Consider the following 23,109-nt stretch of genomic DNA (forward strand, 5'->3'; position numbering starts at 1 on the left):
ATCGGAGACTCTATAACAACAACCCAAATGGACCCTTGCCCATGACAGGCAGAAACTTCAAACCAAGATGAAAACTAAGCAACACCCCATCTATCGATGATGAAATGGCCGTAGCTCCATCAGTGAATTTACACCAATGAACCACTAAGAAAAATTATTCACAGTCAGAAAAGTGAACCTGCCCAAGTTCCCACGTCCCATCTTGTTGCCATCTTCTTGCTTCCAGTGCAAGAAGAGGCAGCAGACTGCTGACTTCCAAGGAGGAACAAGGACTTTATTTGTTGCTGGCACCTGAAGGTTGAAAACCATTTCCACCAACTCCAACTCTGGGAGGCCCACAGAGGGGGATTGTGAAGGTCTTTCCACTGTGGTCTGTCCATGCTCTCAGAGGAGGGAGGTGAATACTGACTTATTTGTATCCTTTAACCGTCTTGGCAGTGCTACCAGGCAAGGCTCACCATAAATCTGAGACACTGGTACATCTGGGAAAAACATTGACTGAATGTTTGCCTTCCTTTAAAAATGAGCTTTCAGTGGAGTTGGTGTTTGGAGGATGGGAAGAGAGGATACAGGGTAGGGTAGGAAAGGAGTGGGCATAAAAAAAAAAGGTAGTAGAAACTTGAATGTTATTTTAATGATGAGACTCATTACATTCTCAGCAGTAAGACCACATATCAAGTAAGCTGGGTATCATCATTATATTGGTAATCTTCAGGGAATCTTTTTAATCTTCCCAAATTTAATGGTAAATATAATCTCCATATTGTAGGAATGTGAAGAACTGAGGGATTGTTCTAGTAATAAACTTGTCCAACTCCCAGAGCCAGCAAAGAGGGGAGGCATGATTTGACTCCAGTCTGTGTGAGGTCATTTGTGCCTTTGAACTACCCCATGCTCATGTGGAGAACATGGAAAGGCGTGGGGTGTCTGGATATTTGTGGCCCAAGGACTCAGAGTCCCTAGCACTTCATCTGAGGGTCTTAAAAAGTAGGTAGCATGGGAAGGTGCTACAGGAAAATTTGGTCCTAAAAAGGGAGGAACTGGTTCAGGATGAGATCACAGTTAGAAAGCAGACCAAGGAAGTGACTGCCAAAGCCAAACCATGGACAGATATTACCTCATCAGCCAGGGTCATGGAAGAAACTGCATAAACAGCAGGCTGTGGTGAATTACATTGGGTCAGGTAATCTTCCGTGTGTGTGTGTGTGTGTGTGTGTGTGTGTGTGTGTGTGTGTGTATACACGTGTAGGGAGGGGTGCTTCATATGTGTGCGTATGTATTGAGACCACAGGAAAGCCTCAGATACCATCTACTTACTTTTTAAGCAGTCTCTCATTGACCTGGAGCTCACCAAATGGGCTCTTGGTGTAATGATATGTGGTGCAAAAAATCCCGTGGATGGGGGACAAGCATCCCTTTCACCACCAGGTGAATGTTGCTTCTTAGCTGAGCTCTGATTGTCAAAGAGCTAAGTTTGACCATTTATAGGTTGAAAAAGAAAACTCACTATATAATAATGACTTCCTTTCTGGAATTACATGAAAAAAAAAATCTGGTCATGATACCGAAGAAAACTAAAAAAAAAAAAATTCTAGCATAGCACCTAAGATGAATGGAGGCTAAGTCACCATCGCTCCACTTCAAAGCATCTTGGTTGACATGTCTCCCACATCACATGTGTATGAGAGGCCCACTAAGCTAACTAGCCATCTGAGCAGGCATCAGAACTGAGTCATCCAATATGGCAGCCACTGGCCACAGGTGCCACTGAGCACTTGTATCCAATGGCACTGGTTTAAAAAGTAAGAAGAGACCAAGGACTCTGAGGGTGTAGCTTGTTTACATAGTAGAATGCTTGCCTGGTATGCAGGAAGCCTTGAGTTTGATACCCCAGAACCACATAAAATGGATGTGGTGGTATATGCCTGTAATCCTAGCACTGGGAGTGAGGGCCAAAGAATCACAAATTCAAGTCATTCTTGATTACGTAGTAAGTTTGAGGTCAGCCTGGACTCCTGGTGAACCGAGGGGAGAGATAGAGAAAGAAGGAGGGAAGAAATCAAAGAGGAAGAGAGGTAGGGGAGAAGAGGAGAGGAAAAGAGAAGAGGGAGAGAAAAAAAAATCAATTTCTGTGTCCAGGATTGTAGTGATATTTTGTTTGTAATCTAACAAATAAAGCTTCCTTGAAGATCAAAGTGCAGAACTAAGCCACTAGTTAGCCATAGGGGACAGGCGGTGGTGGTACACACCTTAATGCCAGCACTCTTGAGACTGAGGCAGACAGACCTCTATAGAGTTCAAGGCCACCCTGGGATACAAGCTGTGGACACCACTAAAAAAGAAACAGACCCAGGTGGTGATAGCTCACACCTTTAATCTCGGTACTTGGGAGTCACATGCCTTTAATCCCAGCACTAGAGCGGTGGAGACAGGAAGGAATGTGACTGGGCAGAAAGAGGAATATCAGGAGGGAGGAGACAGGTGAGAGAGGCAGTCTGAGCATGCAGCATGAGGTTTTATGGAGACAGCAGCAGTCTGAGGACTCAGTAGAGGTAAAAGGCTTCTACACTGGCTGACTGCACTGCTTCTCTGATCTCTCAGCTTTCACCCCCTAACATCTGACTCCGGGTTTTTATTAAGAACAATTAGAATTCGAGCTACACAGGATCAAGTAAGTAGTTGGAGATCGATACATGAAAGACCATTGTGTGCACAGCAGAAGTGTTTCTTGTGATAAGTACAGGACTAAGTCTTTGAAGTTGGGTTTAGAGCAAGGGTGGGTCTGAGTGCCTCACATAGGTGTGATGCCTTGGTTTTCCTTAAGGAAGTAAAAGGGAAGCCAGAGTATCCCACCATGGTCATCTGCTATGACAAAACTCTGCACGCTTTTACGTGTGTTCTAGTTTGCTTGGTCCTTCTGCAAGATGAGTAATGAAGCTGTTTTTTTTTTTTAATGGTCATTGACCACTGTCACACAACTAGTGAGCTGTGACATCTGAAATTTGCTCTCCTGCTATCAGAGCTAATTTTTATTCCTGTAGACACTACTGCCCGTGTAGCCCAATCTCATAACCTCTTCCTTTCAACCCGTCGCTGACTCTTTTCAAAGTGTTGACATTCTCAGCAGTCACCAATTTGAGTCACAAACAACAGAAACAAGGTAACTGGCCCATATCTACCTAACGATCATTCTTGCTTGCGGTTCAGCTTGGCCATGCCATCTCCAAGTTCAGTCCCACGACCTTCCCTAAGTGATGCCCTTGAACCTCTGAACTCAAGCCTTCAAACGTGTTCGGCCTTGAGTATTAATAGACGGAATCACAATGTGGCCGGATGGATTTGCTGGTTAGAATTCGAGACTCTGGAAAATAGCTTAGAGAAGGCTTTAAAATAGCAACCGAGGAACAAACACCCCAGTGACACAGGGTGGCCCAGGATGTGTGGCAAACAGACATTTATTACGGAAAATAAAGTACCGGTGACAGCTTTAAAATCCTCATCAGAACGCTTTTTGTCTAAAGGCAATATTTTTATAATTCCTATTCCCTGTCTAAAAATGTGTGCTCCTTCTTAAATAGCCCTTTCAGAAGCCCAGGTCCAACCCAGAAGACAAGCTGGTTTCATCATTCTAATTAACAAAGAAGGAATTGTTCAGCCTCCAAGAAGAGGAAGGCTACCTTCCCTGGACAAAGTGGGAAGGGGATGGCAGTATCATTCTCTTTCATGTCTGTATTGCTCTCTCTCTCTCTCTCTCTCTCTCTCTCTCTCTCTTTTAAGATTCTGAGGGTGTTTCCAGGGTTTGGGGGGCAAGGATTCACATAAAAGGACAGGTCATGTCTGATGTCAGTCATCATGTGTGGCAGGATGAGAATCTTTAGCTTGAGAGCATATAGAGACTCAGTATGTTCTTAGAGCTCTACCCCCATCTCTTCTATTAGCCAATCATTTGGCAAGTTAGTCTACTTATTTTAAAGAAGGGTTGGGATGAACTTGGAATCTCTGCAAGAAGGGAAAAAGGAGCTAACGTTGGGTGCCGGAACTAAGAACATTTGTTGCTCTTGGGGAGGACCCTGGTCTAATCCAGCACCCATGAAGCAACTCACAAACATCTGTACCCCCAGTTCCAGGGACTCCTGTTCTCCCCAAGTACCAGGCATGTAGACAGTACACAAGCAGGCATGAGCTGAGTAGTTTTGTGTCAATTTGACACAAACTAAAGTCATCTGAGAGGAGGGAGCCTCAATTAAGAAAATGCCTCCTATAAGATCAGGCTGTAGGCAAGCCTACAAGGTATTTTCTTAATTAGTGATTGACGGGAGAGGGCCCAGCCCATTATGGGAAGTCCGGCCCCTGGGATGGTGGTCTTGGGTTCTACAAGAAAGAAGGTTGAGGTTCTACAAGAAAGCCAGAGGGGCAAGGCAGTAAATAGCACTCCTCCATGGCCTCTGCATCAGCTCCTGCCTCCAGGTTCCTTCCCTGCTTGAGATCCTGCTCTGACTCCCTTCAGTGATGAACAGTGATGTGGGAGTGTCAGCCAATAAGCCTTTTTCTTCTACAAGTTACTATGGTCACGGCAATTCATCACAGCAGTGATAACCCTGACTAGGACACACATGAAAGCAAAGTTCCTACACACTTAAAGTAGGATAAATAAATGTAAAACAAAAGCTTTTTAGAGCTCAAGCAGGGTTTCCGTCTGTGTCTGAGCACAGGGCTGAGCACCTACTGAATATTCAGAGCCTCCCTGGGCCTCAGAGTGATGACCTCTTAGCAAGCATGACTCCAAAGCGAACCCGAGAAAGCCTGGGTGTGGAGGTGACACTGAATTCAGACCGAAAGGAGGAGAGACCAGCCGTAGTCACACCAGAATACACAACAGTTCAAGTTTGGGAGGGATGAGGTAGAAGGCCACAGGCAAAGGGTCTTGAAAGCCTCTGTGGGGGACATAGTCCATTAGTTATGATTAAAGTGATTATTAACTATAATTCGAACTTGGCAAGCAGTCTGTTTGTCTGGGGTCATCAGGAAGAACTAGGGGAGACAGCAGGGGTATGTAAGCCTCATAAACAACTGTTGAAATTAGGCTTGATTTTTAAATTGAAAAGAAAGATCTGTTGTCTCAGCATGGCTGTGGGAGTGGAGATGACAGCTCTTTATGTTCAGATGGTTATGGGGACTGGGGTGTTAGAGAGCTAAGGCCATACTCAAACATCACTTCCAGAGTTCTCATTTGGCCCATTGAGTGGATGGTGAAGACATTACTGTGATGGGAAAGACAGGGTCAGAAGTCAGAAAATGGAACTTTTTTTTTTTTTTTTTGGTTTTTCGAGACAGGGCTTCTCTGTGGCTTTGGAGCCTGTCCTGGAACTAGCTCTGTAGACCAGGCTGGTCTCGAACTCACAGAGATCCGCCTGCCTCTGCCTCCCGAGTACTGGGATTAAAGGCGTGCGCCACCATCACCCGGCTGGAACATTATTTTTTAATTCACAGGACATTCATAGGGAAAAAAAACAGAATTTAATTTTTAACCATCATAGATTTGAAACGACTCTAAGATATTAAACCAGAGATGTCCTGCGGGAAGCCAGACATAGAGTTGGGGGGGGGGGTAGATTCAATGGGTGAGTCCCTGACAAAAAGTCTGAAACCCTGAGAGGGAACAAGATTATAGAGCAAGTGTGTCTAGGGGACTGGAGCATCCGACAGGGATGGTTTAATGAACCAAGAGGCTCAGATTATTGACACCATTGGTTAGGATAGTATAACCATGGGCGCAGTCCTGTCCATTTGTTCACACCCACAGAATGGACAGTAGAAGTAACAAGTCCTCCCAGACACTATTCACTGTCGACTTTAGTTCATAAGTAATATATCGATACTCACTCATTGATTGTGACAAATTCACCACACTGATTCAAAATGTTACCAGTAGGGAAGAACTGTGCTGGTGGGCACAGGAAGGGCAGTAAGATATGAAGGAAGTGTGTGTACTTTCTCCTCAAAATCTCTCTAAATTTAATGCTACTCTATAAAAAAAAAATTATAAATTCTCCTGGGGCTGGAGAGCTGGCGTACTGCTCTTGCAGAGGACCCAGGTTCGATTCTTAGCACCCACCTGGAAGCTCACAACCATCTGTAACTCTAGTTCTCTCGGATCCAATGCCTTGTTCTGGCCCCTGTGGGCACCAGGCATTCACGATGTGCATAGGTACATGCAAGCAAACCATGCATGCACATAAAATAATCATTTTTAAAGCTAAAATAAAATCCAAAATAAATAATTCCTCCTAACTTGAAAAGAAGGAAGCAAGGAATTTTGGTTGAGACTTAAAGAGAATATAAGAGGTATCAGGAGGGTTTTCCTGGAAAACATTATACATTTATTTAGAAAAAAAAAAGGTACCTTACCTTGCACGGGTCATGTGAGGGCAGCGTGTTCAAAGATCTAAGATAACACTTGGCTTTTCATCATTGTTTGGCAGCTTGAATGTTTCATCCTCTGAGGAAGGGATTTGCAAAGCTGGCAAAAAAGTATTTTTGATCAATTGCAGAATCAGTGTTTGTTTTACACACTGATCTTTTCCCCCTTATTCAATCAAAGCTCATTTTCACAGCCCAAGCCTTCCAGAGTCAGTGAAAAGTAGACCGTAGTGTCATCTCTTACCCTGGGAACCTTAGTGAAGAATTGAGTCTGATCCCGGAGACCTACATGGTAGAAGGAAAGAACTGCCTCTGACTTCCACGTGTGTTTGTGATGTGCTTCCCCATACACACACAGACACACACACACGTGCAAACACAATGCCTATCCAGGAACTTCCCTAACGGGGTTCAGGTTTTTTCCTTGGGGGGGAGGGATCCTAGCATCACTTTATTTTCCGTTGCTGAGAGCTGATCCCAGCGTCTCACATCTGCATGGCGAACACTGTATCCCTGAACCATATCACACTTAGCGATTTGGACATTTTTTTTTAACTCTGAAAACTGGATTAATTTTCCAGACATTTAATATACTTCAGAGCTCTAATTATATATTGGGCCTTCACAGAGACCTCAAACTTCGCAGATCTTAATGTATACAATATATATCAAATATATTACATATATATTTTTTAAAAGGCAATTTTTCCTTTTACTCAAATATACTCTGAAAAGGCAAATCAATCTGAAAATGAAAACAGAATAAAAATAAACTAATAGGAGCCCAGCATGAGGTGTAAGAACAGGGGGCCTCCTTATGCCATGGCCGGAGGAATATTCCAGTCTTTCGTCAGCAGGCTTCTAGCCAACCTTGCAGCTCCTTTATATAAAGTCAGCCCCAGGCAGTCCAGAGCAAGATGTGGCCGCCCAGTTTCTCTTCTCCCTAGTTGCTCCAGCGCTGCTGACCAAGTGGCCAGACTGGCCTGTCCGAGAGCCATGGCCAAGAATGGACTTGTCATTTGTATCCTGGTGGCCAGCTTACTCCTGGATCAGACCAACAGTTACCCATCCAGAATGAAAGCCAGGAAACACAGCAAACGCCGCGTGAAAGGTAAAGGGACTTGACTGCCCAGCAAAAACCCTCGGCTTACTCAGGCAGGGGAGGTGCAGGACAAGGTTCATGCCCTAACTGCGCTAGGAGACCATCATTACACCGTGGGTGTGTGGCTTTGCGGGGATCCGGTGACATCTGGAGTTTGCTATTTAAAGAAAACATGTACTAAATTTTAGTAACATTATTATTGAAAAACATCTCTTATAATCAAAACAGTCTCTATTATGCGTCCTTTGTCCTATGAGTTTCGCTAATGTGGAACAGTTCTGAGCTAGAGCTCACACGGACCTGAGGACACAGGGCTTTATGGATGAAGGGAAAGCAATACACTCATTGGCGGTGCCCTGTGATCTCCTGGATATAAATACATTCAAATATATTTGTAAGCTCACTAAATCTCATTAAATAAAATGACTTGGGGCAACTGGGGCTTCCTTTTGTCCCTGATTATCCCGTGGGTTTATTTCCTCATCCCTATCAGCCTTGGGACAGCTGTTGAAACCGTGGATCTAAGTTTTCATATCACAGAGTACTGGATGTCTCTTTAATTTAAGAACCTGTCAACACAAAATCAGGCAGAACTTCAAGATATTTTGACATGGAATTAGCATAGCTAGATTTGAGGTGGGTTTATGCTAGGTTAAGAGACAAAAATTTCGCAGATGCAAAGAGCCAAGATGATGACACTGTGCCTGCCTGTGGCAGAAACCAAAGCAAAAGAGAAATGCAGCGGGCCCAGTGACATTTTATCTCAGGCTCTGAGCCATTTTCCTAACAGGGTGTCTCAACATAAATATTATAACACTGTTTCCTTACCATTTTCACTTTGTCCAACGCAAAGCCAAACTGTAACGGGTGGCTGACTCGCTTGGGAAGTGCAGGCAGGAAGACAAGGATTTCAAAGTCATCTTTGGAGGGGGAGTTCGGGGTTGGGCTACATGAGTCCCTATCTCAAAAAAAAAATTAAATAAATAAATAAAAAAGAACAAACAAAACCCTCCACTCAAGTCTAGATTCCACACGTCACCAGTGGATGATGACTCCCCTTGGGGGTTTTGTTGTTGCTGTTGCTGCTTGTGGTTTTTTTTTTTTTTTTTTTTTTTTTTTTTTTTTTTTTTTTTTTTTGTTTTTTTTTTTTGGTTTTTTTTTTTTTTTTTTTTTTTGTTTTGTTCTTCTTCTCAAGGGCCATTTCCTAGGGGTGTTTATGAAAGTCTTTTCTGAGGGACGTCTTCTTAAGCAGAGGTGTTTTCCCGTATCATGTATTTGCCTCTCCCTGCAAACTCTTTAAATGAAAGTTTCAGATATTTCTCTAGAGGGGTGAAGTCTATCACAGCCGGTGAGGACCGAGGAAGAAGGGGGAGAGCAGACACAGTGGCGTGGCATACTGTTGAGCTTCTCCCTTCTCTACCAAAGTCGCAACTGTGGGGAGAGGGTAAACACTTGTATATGTGAGCTTCTTGCTCTTCCTAGCTCCCTGATCTCTTCTATCCTCAGGTCACCCACGGCAGGCATGTTATTTTAATCAGTTGCAGACACGTCTTAACTCTTTCCCCCCAGACTCAAAGTCATTGCCTTCAGGTCAAATAAAAGTCAGGTTTACAAGAGGAAAAGCGATCGGTCTAGATTTGTTGGTTACTCCTTTTCCCACCCATTCACTTATTTTGTTTTTTAAATATTTTGAGTGCCTTGAAATAATGCCAGTGTTTCTAGGATCAAATGTGAAAGCCAAGGCTAGAATGGTGACACATATTTGTAACCCTAGCACTTGGGAGGTCGAGGCAGGGGAGCATAGGTTCAAGTCTAGGCTCAACCGTGGTAGAGCAGATTTAAGGGTAGCCTGGGCTTCACTAAGACCTTGTCTCAAAACCACAAAACTACCAACAACATAAAAGTAAAATCCATCTTCCCCACTCCAGTCCTTACCCAGAATCATCATTGCTAATAGCAGTAGATAAATCTCTCCCAGATTGGCATTGCAGGTATTTGGCAGGTAAATAAATTGACTTCACGTTTTCAGTCTTAGATAGCTATAAATGGAAGCATGTTTTCCTCTTTTTAACAGCTGGCTATGTTACTTTAATGTTTGGGGAGGCTCCGGCTTCATGGGTTCTTTCTTGGCAATGTTTATGTAGTTTCTAGTGTTCTGCATGAGACCTTTGTGCACATATGTCTCAGTACGTCCTTGTACTGAGAGACTGTGGCGTACCTTCTAGAAGCGGCATTCTCTGTGAATCAGACTCTCTAATTGCCTCTTCAATTGACAGTACCAGTCTATGCTATTCTCACTCAGTCGGACAACCCAACACCTTGCTGGAAATGTTTGTTGTGCTTTTCTATCCTGGGTCTGATGCCACACAATCATGACCACCAAAGAACAGGAGACCTTTTAAGAGACTCACAGCGGCAACGGCAGTTAAGCAGCAAATACAAGTGTTCCCCGAGTACTTACTTCACGGGTCTCAACAAATTACGTGTTATACTAATGAATAAAATATACCTTTTAGAGTGAGCTAGCTCCTCAGGGCATTCCTTCTGTTCATCCACCTGAGCAACGGAGAAAGGAAGCCACCAAGGCACCCAGGTGATGGCTGCCATAATGATCTCCCAGGAGCCTAATAGGAACGCATGTGTCTTTGTGCTAATGATGGTGTATACAGCTACTTATTTAAATAGAAAGGAGCTGGAAGCTGAGCGGGAAGGAAGGGGGATGAACTGTGTCTAGCTGACAGCTTGTAAGTTGGAAGCAACACCTCGGAGGCCTTTGCAAACCTGGCCCTAGTCGCTGATGGGTTTGCATCATAAATGCCCCCTTTATTTATTCCAGCTTGAGTGGTCTCACAGGAAAACATCTTTGGGTAATTATATTCTTCAGTTGAGCTGTTCAGTGCTTAAGAACGGATGTACAATGTCAAGTGAAACAGAGGTGGGGGAAGGGATGCTGAGTACCCCAGAAGGCAGTTTCCTGGCCCAAATGTGAAAACATCTGGCTCGTGAAGCACAAGTTTAAGGGGACAGAGAACTAAGACGCTGGACTTGATGCTCTCCCAAGAAATCAGAGACACAAAACCGATTGTCTTTCGTATATGCCTGTGCATACATGTGTCAGTATGTGTTCACAATTGTGCACATGCATGTGGAGGCCAGAGGCCAGTCTCAAATATCATTTCTCAGATGTCACCCACCTTACTTATTTGTTTTTGTTTTTTCAGAAGGGCTTTTTCTTAGCCTGGATTTCTGACAAGTAGGCTAGGCTGACTGGCCAGGGAGCCCCAGGCATCTGCCTATAACTGCTTCTCAAACTGGGATTATAAACAAGCCATCATGTCTGGCTTCATTAGTCAACCTTGGGTTCTGGAAGGTCAAATTTGACAAGCACTTTCCTGGCTGAGCCACCTTCCCAACCCACAAAACCGAGTTTCTGTATAGCAGCCCCCACAAAGAGACAGTTGGGATGGTTCATAATCATCTTTACGTGACATCTCTGCCGAAGTCCATGTGCTGGGGACCAAGGAGGTAGAGACAGCTGCTTTGCAGAAACAGATCAGAGGGATGGGAGAGAGTAGGCTGGAAGCCAGAGACACCCACGCTTGAGTTCTGCATCTTACGAACTGGGAGACATTCAGAGGGTGGATTCGGCTTTCTGTTTCTCTGCCTCCTCTTCTGTAAGCTTCCAGACAAGAGTGTCTATCTCAGAGACAGTGAAAGAACTGATCTCACAGCCTAATGTGTATGATCTCCTAATATATTCATGTTTAGTATTTGGTATGGCTTATCACAGTTCTTAGTGGTCACTAAGACAGTCCCCATTCTTCTGGAATTTGGATTTAGCCACAGCTACTCACTTACGTACAACTGAAGTTGTCCATAAACAATCATGAAGTTGTAAAAAGACAATCACGAAGATTCTTTGGCCCCATCTAAGAACATTCAAGAATAAATAACTGGGGCTATCCATAGAGCCCTTGCCTAGCACACATAAGATATAAGACCCCGGGTTTAATCTCTAATACCACCGAAGTGGTGGGGTGGGGGGTGAAGGATGAAGGGAGAAGAAACAAGGAAATGAGGTGGATGGAGAACAAGGAATAAGGAGAAATAGTAAGTGGTAATGCTCCCATGGTAAATTTTCCCTGGTCCTTTATCACCCAATCCTGCCAGGAACCACTGCACCTCCACCATACCTTATCAGCCGCATAAGGTCCCAGCGTGAGGGAGGTGAGTCCCCGTAAATCTGAGTCCTGGCCGTACCCACCTTGGCCTTTAGCTCATGGCACTCACCCTCATCCTCCATTAACATTCAAATAACATGGACCTTTTTACATCCCACAAAGTATATGCCCTCAGTACAAGCACCATTCACGTTCGGCGTCATGTCAAGCACAGGGAGAATCATGGATGATAAAACCAAGAAAATTAAGTAAGTAAAACCCAGATGGTGCTCTGAAGGAAAGCAGACAAGGTTTGGGGAAGGTTAGTAGTGGGGATGCTAACTTCCAGGGTTATCAGGAAAGTCTGTGCAAGATACAGGGATAAGCTTGGTAAGGAGAGATGAGAGCAGACGCCATCTGCAAAGTTCCTACAAACCTTGTCCCCCAGGTTCTTTTCGTGTGTTGTTTCCAGGGCACATTTGACTTGGCTTCATCAGAACCTCCAATGCCTTAGATTTTTGCATTCCAAATCTGTCATTTTGTTGTTTGCTTGCTTGCTTGCTTTTTACATCCTAACTGTGGTTTCCCCTCCCTCCTCACCTCCCAGTCCCTCCCACACCCCCATCCACTCTTTCTCCTCCACTTTTTCTTCAGAAAAGGGCAGTCCTCCCATGGATAGCAGCCAGCCAGGGTCTATCAAACTGCAGTGAGACCAGGCTTCTCCTCTCCTATTAAGGCTGGATGAGGCAACCCTGTGGAAGGAAAGGATCCCAGAAGCAGGCAACAGAGTCAGAGACAGCCCCTGCTCCCACTGTTAGGAGTCCCACAAGAAGACCAAGCTACACAACTGTAACACACATGTAGAGGGCCCAGGTCAGTCCTATGCAGGCTCCCTGGTTATCGGCTCAGTCTCTGTGAGTCCCTATGAGCCCAGGTTAGTTGATTCTGTGGGTTTTTCTTGTGGTATCCCTGACCCCTCTGGCTCTTACAATTCTTCCTCCACCTCTTCCACAGGATTCCCGGAGCTCTGCCTAATGTTTGACTGTGGGTCTCGGCATCTGTTTCCATCAGGTGCTGGTTGAAGTCTCTCTGATGACAATTGGGCTAGGCACCTATCTCTGAGTATAGCAAAAATATCGTTAGGAATCATTTCATTGACTTTTTCCCCCAGTCATGTTTGGTTCTATCCTTGGTCTCTAGGTTGTCTAGCCAGCATCTGGGGTGGGTTCCTTCTCATGGTATGGGTCTTGAGCTGGATCAGTCATCGATTGGCCACTTTCACAATTTCTGCACTGCTTTTACCCAGCACATCTTGTAGGCAGGATAAATTGTAGGTTGAAGGCTATGTGGTTGGGTTGGGGTCCCAATCCCTCCACTGGACGTCTTGCCTCATTACTGGAGATGGCCAGTTCCTCTGCATCCCCCAAGGATAGGAGTCTTAGCTAAGATCACCCTCACAGATTCCTTTTTTAAAAATATATTTCCATTTCATCTAATCAAATGTTTTCCATCCTACCTCCTACAACGGTGCCCAGAAAAGGATGGTGACTTGAAGTCTCAAGTTGAAAAGCTGTGGCGGGAAGTCAATGCCCTGAAGGAGATGCAAGCTCTGCAGACAGGTGAGACACTCGGTCACCAGAGTCTGGAAGGGGAGCAGACGAGAATCAGTCATTGCCAGGATTAAACTCATCCAGATCGCACGTTGAGTTCTGGAGTTTGTTTGTTTAAAAAAAAAAAAAAGAAAAGAAAAAGAAACAAAAGACAAAGCATGATAAAAAAAAAAAAAAAAAAAAAAAAAAAAAAANAAAAAAAAAAAAAAAAAAAAAAAAAAAAAAAACATCGACAGCCAGACATGCTAGCACACGCCTTTAACCCTAGGACTCGGGAGGCAGAGACAAGCAGATCTCTGAGTTCCAGGACATCCAGGTCTAGAGCTAGGGTGAGACTATAGGAGGCTCCATGGGGATCACTGGCCAGCCAGTCTAGCTGAATCATAGAGCTCTAGGTACAGTGAAATGCCTACTAGAAAAACAAAGTGGAGTGCAATTGAGGAAGACACATGACTTTGTCCTCTGGCTTCCACACAGAAACACGCACACAAAGACACACAGAGAAACATGCACACAGAAACACATGCACAGACACTCACACAGAGAGAGAGAAATATAAACATACAAACACACACACAAACACATACATAAAAACACATACACAGAAATATACCCATAAAAACATATACACAGAAACACATGCACGAACACAGACACAGGGACATGCACACACATACCCAGAGATACACACAGACACACACCCAGAGACATACACAGACACACACCCAAAGAAACACACAGAAACACACATTGGGACATGCACACAGGGATACACACACACACACACACACACACACACACACACACACACACACACGAAGATCATTTAAAGGCCAGGTCTTAAATACCTTCTGTTTGCTTGCTTGCTTTGCTTGCTTGCTTGAGACGGGGTCTTACTATGTAGCTCTGACTGTCCTGGAACTAACCATACAGACCAGGCTGGCCTCAACCTAACAAAGAGTGCTGGGATTAAAGGCATGCATCACCATGCCCAGCCCTAATTACCTTCTTTATTGGTGGGGAAACATAATGAAAGAAATACTAAATGGCTGGAATGAAGCATTGCCTACCAAATGTTCACTGAGGGCCTTCAGGGAGCCCCTGGCTGAAACAGGTCCACAAGGCCACGCCCAATATGAGATGATTATGATATTGGCTAGGGCCCCAGCCTGCTGAAAGATTATGTCTGGAGAGAAGCCCTCCCCCATGGCCTGCTAGCTGCACACACTTCTGGCCAGGAGCTGTGCTCTGAAAAGATGAATGAGTGAGCGCAGAATTCACAGGTCCAGAGCAGCCCTGTCCTAGATGGATACCAGGAACCAAAGTCTCTTATACCAGCTTCAAGAGTGGAGCTCTGAGGGTCCCTACAGGATGCCTACCTATTAAAGTTAGTGCCATCAGGTAGCAATCACAGCTTCTCATCAAGTAGTCATGACTCCCAAGCTAGTGTATGTTACCAAATCAGGATCACCTTCACTATACACATTGCTGCCTAGGAACAGGGTGATAACCCTCCTTTTACCAGCTTTCCAGGGACACATAATTGGAAAGCTAAAGCAAGGGCAAAGGATCCTGTGTAATGAGAAAAAACATGTTACTCTTTCTGTGTGCTCTGACACCATTAATGCTTTATTCTGAGACAGGGTCTCGTGTTGAGCAGTATGGGCTCAAACTCACTACACAGCTGAGGCTGACTTTGAACTCCTGAACACTCTGCTTCCACCTCCCAAATGCTGGGGTTAGAGACATGCACCACCATAGTAGGCTACTGCCTAAAAATTAATTTTTCAGTATATGTGTTGAATAGTCACTTTACATTGACTTCTCCAATAATTCATATTAAATGTGAGGGCGGGAGACTTAAATCATGCTCCATGATTCTAGAGCGTGGCTCAACAGTTCTAAACCCTTGAACTATCTGTGGGTTTCTTTTACCCTGGGTGACCTCAGCAATATTACTAGTCCCCAGTCCTCTTTGTAAGAAAACCTCAGTTCCAGCTGGGCACGGTGGTACAAGCCCTGTAATCCCAGCACTTAGTAGTACAGGCTCATTCAAGGCCAGAGTTGGCTATAGAGAAAATTCCATGTCAGCCTGGTATCTGTGTCAAGACTCTTGTTTTTAGGGCACGGCTTCAGCTGAGTTGATAGAATGCTTGCCTCACAAGCACAAAGCCCTGGGTCCCATTTCAGCACCACATACAAAACCAGGGTATGGTGACACCTGCCTGCTAATGCCACAGAACCGGGAGGTAGAGGCAGGAGAATCAGAAGCTGAAGGTCATCCCGAGCTACATAGTGAATCTGAGGCCATCCTGGACTACATGAGACCATGTTTGCGACAACCACAAGGAGGGTTGGCAAGATGGCTCAGCAGGCAAAGGTACCTGCCGCCAAGCCCGAGTTTGATTCCTGAGGCCCACTTAAAGAAAGAACAGACTCCCACATATTGTCCTCTGCCAAATGCACTGTGGCAGGTGTATATACACATGCACGCGCGTATACACACACACACACACACACACACACACACACACAAGGTGGGGGATAGAAAGGGAGAGATCCTGTGTCAAAAAGCAAGCAAACAAAGTGGGGAGACATTTTTCTCATTGACTTTTTGTCTGCTTTTTTCTTTCCTTCCTTCCTTCCTTCCTTCCTTCCTTCCTTCCTTCCTTCCTTCCTTCCTTCCTTCCTTTCTCCCTCCCACCCTCCCTTCCTTCCTTTTTTCCTTCTTTTTCTTTTTTGAGACAAGGTCTGTCTATGCAGGGCTGGCCAGCCTGGAACTGTAGATCCAGCTGACCTCAAATTCATAGGCAAGCATTCTGTTTCAACCTCTCAAGTGCTACACGTATAGGCATGCCCCGCCACAGGTGGTTTGTGTTTGCTTTTTAAATTATTACACAATCCCATTCCATTCTAAAAGTCCCAAGGAAACCCACCGTGCGGTTCCTTACATCAGCTGGGCTACAAATTCTATCAAAGCAACCTAGGGCTTAAGGTTATGTTTTGAGTCTTTTGTGGGTATGAATTCATTATATGCTCCCTAAACCCTTTGGGGGCATGTCAAGTTGTAATAATTTCTCTCAGCGTCAACAACCTGACAAATGTGGATGACAAAACACCACACTTTCAAGCCAAGCCACTAAGCCAGGGGGTTGTTGAACTGGCGAGTGCTTATTATTGTGTCTGGAATGAATAAAACCATCAATGGCAGCTCGTTACTGTCCACACATTAATCATGACGCAAACATCTATCCGTGCTTGCTAGGTCCGGTGTTAGGTGTGGTCATACACAAAAGGCATCCTGTTTCATTATCCAACTTCCCCTCTTCACAGTCTGCCTTCGAGGCACCAAAGTCCATAAGAAATGCTACCTTGCTTCAGAAGGCCTGAAGCACTACCATGAAGCCAACGAAGACTGCATTTCCAAGGGAGGAACCCTGGCCGTCCCCAGGAACTCCGACGAAATCAGCGCCCTCCGCGACTATAGTAAGAGGAGTCTGCCGGGTGTCAACGACTTTTGGCTGGGCATAAATGACATGGTCACAGAAGGCAAGTTCCTCGATGTCCACGGATTCGCAGTCTCCTTTCTCAACTGGGACCGTGCCCAGCCCAGTGGCGGCAAGCGGGAAAACTGTGTTCTGTTCTCCCAGTCAGCTCAGGGCAAATGGAGTGATGAGGCCTGTCGAAGTAGCAAGAGGTACATATGTGAGTTTATCATCCCTTAGCAAGCCTCCCTCCAATATCCCTCCCAAGTAAATAAGCTGGTAGTCACCCTAAGTAAGTCAAAATTACATTGATTAAATGCAAGGTTGCCGTGTAAAGATTGATCTCCGTAGGTAGATGGAGTCAGACCATGTTTCTACTGTAGCTCATTGTGGTGTTACCCTTTGTCTTGCAAGGGGGATGAGAAAAGAATGACCCGGACACGGTAAGAAAGGGACTTCTGAAAATGGTCTGCCAAATCCTTTTCCCACTCTCCTTGGCAATCTCTGGTGGATAGACCTGGCCTGTTTGAAAAATATAATAGCCATGTGCTTCTTCAAGACAGAAAAACAAGACTGGGCTGCCTGGAAGATTCCCCTTTAAAATTCAGACATGATGGAGATACATTTCGAGAAATGTTGTCAGTGGTTGATTTCCCGGTTGTGTGACTATTGTAGAGTGCTCTCGATGTTGTAGGGAAAAACTCCAGGTGCCTCTAAAGGCCCCCCCCCCCACATTAGTAGACTCAAGCTGTGTGAAGATTCTGTGGGTCTAACATGGTAGGCTTTCACTATATACGTCTTTTTCTAAGTATGAACACAATAAAAGAGCAGTTGAAAACGCAGTGGAGTATACTATCTTTCCAGCAGTACAATAAGATGCCTGACAGACATTTGTAAAACCAAGTGAGGTTTGCACAGCTTGTAGTCTTAGTGGCTCAAAGACAAAGGTTAAGCAGCTGCTGGGACTTGGCCAATGGTGAGGATGGCAGATCATTAGCAAGAAAACATGGTAGCACCTTAAACCGGAGCAGAAAGAGATAACAAGCAGGGTCTCCTTTCAAAGCAGTGTCCCTAATCACCTAGACAAACCTATCTCCTTAAGGCACACAATGTTTTTCAAAATTGTCATATCAGGGTCCTTGAGGGGACAGAAGCAATCAAATGACCTTCAGCTATAGTGTATGATAAACATATAAACCAAAACTGTCATTTATTATTCTTACCAAGTATGTATGGCTGGAGGTGTGCTAGGTTTGTTTCTAACGCTGTCGCCAAGAACACACACCAAAAATGTCTCTAGGCAACAAAATTTTCAGCCCCATTACAGCCCTTGGGACCACCATCAAATACACTCTAAAAAGTGCGAGGATGTATTTGGTTGATAAGAATGTCCCAAGTTGGAGATTCTAGGTGCCATATAATCCCCAACCTTTCTAGCACGCTGCTTAATTTCATCCATCCCGTTGGCCTAAGCCCTTGCTTTCTGATGCCATGATCCCTGGGTGGGGGGGGGGGGGCGTGGATCCTGTCTGCCATATCAGATCAGGGACGTCCGAAGAGGTTCTCATCTAACTCTTCAAATTCCCCACCCACTCAAGACTGCCCCCCAAAGCGAGTCAGTGTATTTGCTCAATTTCTGGTCTCAGCATTCTCTAACAACTTCTAGTCAATGAGCAAGGCTAAGGCAGAGTTTCTGTGAGGGCAAAGAAATTAGAGAAAGACAAGGCAGGGTCCGGGGTGCAGTTTAGGTGGGTAGAATGCTTGCCTAGCATGCAGGAAGACCTGACCCACAGGAACAGGACTCTTAAGCCTATAATCCCAGCACTGGGGAGGTGAAGGCAAAAGGTTTAGGAGTCCAAGGTCATGTTTAGAGCCACTCTAGGCTACGTGAGACCCTATTTAGACAACAAAAGAAAAACATCTCTTTCCCTTTACTTACACATCCTTGCAGTCTCCTTTTATACATAATAACAATATTTTTTAACTTTCTTTACATATATATCCCTTCCATTTTCATTATGTATTTCACTCTATGAGGGGCAATTTGTCATTAGAAGCTGAAAGTGGGGCTTAAATAATACTATTTCAGAGTCACACATGTGTGCAATTTTTTATTCAAACAATGCTATTTCCATTAAACTGCTTAACTAGATTTTATAAAAATAACTTCATTGCTTAAAAAGCAGCAACATAAATTTAAGGCTTAGGGGAAATGGGTTTTTGCAGAAATAAACAATTCTGAATATATTCTGTCCTTCAAACAAATATTTTTTTTCCTTTGTGAATAATGTCCTGCTCCCAAGAGCTGAATTACATAGGCTTAGAATTAAATTTTAGCTTTGTTTTTTCATTGCACAATAAAGCCCCAAATCTGATCAGTGTGGATGTGTTTATATATTGATTGCATTTATTTAGATTATGACATTTATATCAAACTGGACAGAATTTAAGAGGGAAAAGGCCTGGGTTTGATCAAACCGGGACACTGGTGTATTTGGAGAACAATTTAAACTGGCCTTGAAGAGGCATAGTTTTGAGATGGGACATGGGAGATAGGAGTGGGCTCGGGGAGCAGGGGAGACATTAAACATATGTAATTGCCATTATATTTGGTTGATCCCAGCCAACCCAAATGTCATCATTGTCTTCTGAAAGATAACATTAATAGGCGGCAGTGGCTAAGTTGCCAAAGCACTCGCTTCAAGAAGTGAGTTCAGACCTAGAAAGACACACAAAAGGCGGAGTGTGGCAGTGTGCATCTGTAACCCTGTACTATGCGATGAGTCGGGGTACTCCTGGGACCTTGGGGATGAGCTAGCCTGGCCTATATGGCAAAGTTCCAAGCCAATGAAAGATTTTTGCCTCAGAAATGGGGAAAGATTCCTGAGGAACAACACTCAAGTCTGTCTTCTGACTTCCACGTGTATACCATGTACACCTGCATCTACACACACACAGGCACAGGCACAGGCACAGGCACAGGCACACACATGCATACACACACACACACACACACACACAAGAGGGGGGGAGGGAGAGAATGAGAGAAGGAGGAAGGGAGTTAAGGAGGGAGAGAGAAATAAATTGAGCAAACATGACTGAACATCACATTCCCATCACATCCCAGGTTCTGTGCTAAACTTGACACAATTCTCAATTTTCATTAGAACAATACTGGGAAGTAGATTTATTTTATTATATGGAAGAAAAACACAACGAGAGAGGTGATGGCTGTCTCAACTCACATGCCCAGAAGCAGTGGCAAACCCACCACACCCTCAGCCACCAGGGAGGCTGTGACTTGGTGAAATCTGTCCCATCCATGGCTCAGAATCGTCATTGAGGGTCATAATTCAAGTAAACAGGTGAGAAGACATTGACTCTGAAGCTACTGTCCTTGAAATCTTTGCAAGGCCTGGGTTAAGGATTCCAGGACCCCATGTAGATGGCCAAGTTTGGATGTCCCCCACCCCAAGATTGTGTCAGATAGGGTCATCCTTCCAAGGAGCAAGACAGCAAAGTAGCAGCAGTAGCAACCAGAAACCACAGCCCAACAGAGCCACCAGCAGCTGGAGGAGTTCCCCTCCCCCTTCAAAACAGCCATTCACTTAAAGCGAGGTGGTGGACTACTAGGCTGTGCATGGAAGGAATGTCATGACGAATCAGAAGAGAGCAGAGATAGTGGCTCTAAAGTGTTTAGAAAGACTCATAAAGGTAAAGGATGGTACACATCCCAAGACAAGGGTGTGGGCATCTCGAGAGAAAGTCACACTTTGTCGCAGTGACTGTGTATGTGAATCTGCAACTTCCTAAGTTATGTTCCCCAAGTGATGTAATTTATAATAAGCCTAAAGAATAAGGAAAACATAAAATTCAAGTAAAGTTTGAAAGTTAAATAAACATGTGTGAACTGGTTCTCTCTCTCTCTCTCTCTCTCTCTCTCTCTCTCTCTCTCTCTCTCTCTGTGTGTGTGTGTGTGTGTGTGTGTGTGTGTGTGTGTGTGTGTGAATGATCATGTGTGCCTAAGCATGTGAATGACTGGAGGTCAGAGTTCATCAGGTGACCTTCCTCGGGTACTATTTCAGTGCCTACTAGTTTTATTTTTTTCCACTGAAAATAAGGTATTCTGCTTCCTAGAGCAGCCTGGGTGACTGGCAAGCCTCAGGCGCCTGCCTGTTTCTACTTCTGCTGGGATAACAAACTGTGTTTCTGCTCTGATTTCTTTTTTAAAAAAATGTGTTTTTGGGATCAAAATGTAAAACAAACACTTTACAAGCTGAAGTATCTCCCCAGGCTGATTTATTTTTCTTCTCTTAAAAATTATTTTAAATGAAATATAAGCTGGTTTTATAATGTAGACTATTTAGGTTTAGGGATGAGGGACTTGTATTAAAATTGATCAAGCTCAAGGCTACAAAAAGGCTGGCCCTAGGTTAGCACAGCTCATTGCTGGTGGCGTCCTGCAGAAAACAGGCTATCTGGGTTTATTGCCTGTGTTGCAGTTACTTAGCTCTTAGCCAGAAAAGAAACTCTATTCCAAGGGGAGGGGTTTCTTTTCCTACTTGGGTTCCCTTGATTTTCTATCTTTCTATCCAGCCTCAGAAGAAATAGACCAGTGGTTCCCGACCTTCTTAATGCTGAGATCTTTTACCACAATTTCTCATGTTGTGGTGACCCTCAGCCATAAAATTATTTTCGTTGCAACTTCATAGCTGTAATTTTGCTACTGTTTTGAATTGTAATGTAATATCTGATATGCAGGATAGTTAATATGTGACCCTCAGTTGTGACCCAAAAGTTGAGAACCACTGGAAGAGACAAAGGAAACGGCAAAAGGCCAAGAGGCAAATTAAGAGATTAAATGACTTCTGCAATCATGACTGTGGAGGTCAGAGTTCATCAGGTGACCTTCCTCGGGTACTATTCCAGTACCTGCTGATTTTATTTTTTTTCCACTGAAAATAAGGTATTCCGCTTGCTAGAGCAGATTGTTTACCTGTTCTACAGAACAAAAGCATCTAACAGAGCAAAGACAATGTATGGGCCGAGTAGAGAGTCATGAAAACACCAGGACGCTGAAGATGCATAGCATCACAATGTGTTGAAATATGAGCGGCGGGGCTGCGTCCCCAACACCCCGGCCACTTGGCTAGCTTATGCCCGAAATAACAACACACAAACTGTATTCATTTAAAGAACTGCTTGGCCCATACTCTAGCCCTTATAGGCTAATTCTCGCACCTGGACTAGCCCATTTCTAATAATGTTTGTAAGCACCCCAAGGTGCGCTTACCGGGAAGATTCTAGCCTACATCCATCTTCATCGCGTGTGCCTNCTGACTTCACTTCCTCTTCCGCCCAGAATTCTATTCTGTTTACTCCTCCCATCTATGTTCTAAGCTGAGGGCCAGCCAAGCAGTTTCTTTTATTGCTCAGCCAATGAAATCAACAGATTGATATATGACACTCCCACATCAACAATGAAGTTATTGATGGACACCATGAAGATAAAACAAACTAAAATTTCAGGACTCTAACATTTAGAATGAGATGCTAACCTTAATAATATAACCACAGAATGCTTAAAGCAAAAACTTCTAGAAATGAAAGAAAGATAGCCCACCCCCAATTTATGCTCATGATACTAATTTTACTGTCAGTGATTGATAGAACAGGTAAACAATCTGCAGGAATAGAAAGCTAACCACCACTGTCAATCAACTGACTCCAAGTGACATTTATAGAAGTGTTCATTTGACAAATACATTTTCTCTTCAAGAGCACAGAAACCATCCACAAATGAACCATAAAAAACCTTAGTATACATTTAAAAGATTAAAATAATTTAAAGTATAGTCTCTGACCACAGTGTCATTAAACTAGAAACCAATAGCAGAACAATTGTTATAAAATCTCTAAATATTGAAAATTAAATGACATATTTCTCCATAAAAAACAGGTAATACAGAAAGTTCAGGAGAAATTAGAAAATATTTTTTAAAAACTAAGACAGAAATACAACATATAAAAATTCATGAGATGAGATAAAGCAGTATTTAGAAAATATTCCTAACCTTTTTCCCCTTTATTGCTTTTTTTGAGGCCACAGATTGAGGCCTGGCACACCTCCAGGCTCCTCTGAATCCTGTTGTTAATAAATGACCCCCTTTCCTGTAATAAATGTGTGCCTCTGTACAATTTATTATAAAGAGGTACAGTGACATGGAGACTCCGGACTCAAATCTGTACCTTTGACATTCCTAAGTTAGGTCACAGTGACTAGGTGTTTACCCTAACACTCATGTTTGTTATTATTATTAATAGCCCAGGGT

The 23,109-nt window shown here is 44.0% G+C and overlaps 1 protein-coding gene across 1 annotated transcript; it reads left to right on the forward strand.

Annotated features, from left to right (window-relative positions):
* Positions 1 to 7,381: 7,381 nt before the first annotated feature.
* Clec3a (C-type lectin domain family 3 member A) lies at positions 7,382 to 17,017 on the forward strand. Its single transcript, XM_050143859.1, has 3 exons — positions 7,382 to 7,531; positions 13,218 to 13,301; positions 16,626 to 17,017. Exons 1-3 carry the CDS (start codon positions 7,417 to 7,419, stop codon positions 17,015 to 17,017), a joined length of 591 nt encoding a protein of 196 aa, XP_049999816.1. The 5' UTR covers positions 7,382 to 7,416.
* Positions 17,018 to 23,109: the final 6,092 nt, after the last annotated feature.

Source organism: Alexandromys fortis, unplaced genomic scaffold, assembly GCF_014885135.2.
Source record: "Alexandromys fortis isolate MF-2015 unplaced genomic scaffold, M_Fortis_MF-2015_v1.1 scaffold_1, whole genome shotgun sequence".
NCBI lineage: Eukaryota > Metazoa > Chordata > Mammalia > Rodentia > Cricetidae > Alexandromys > Alexandromys fortis.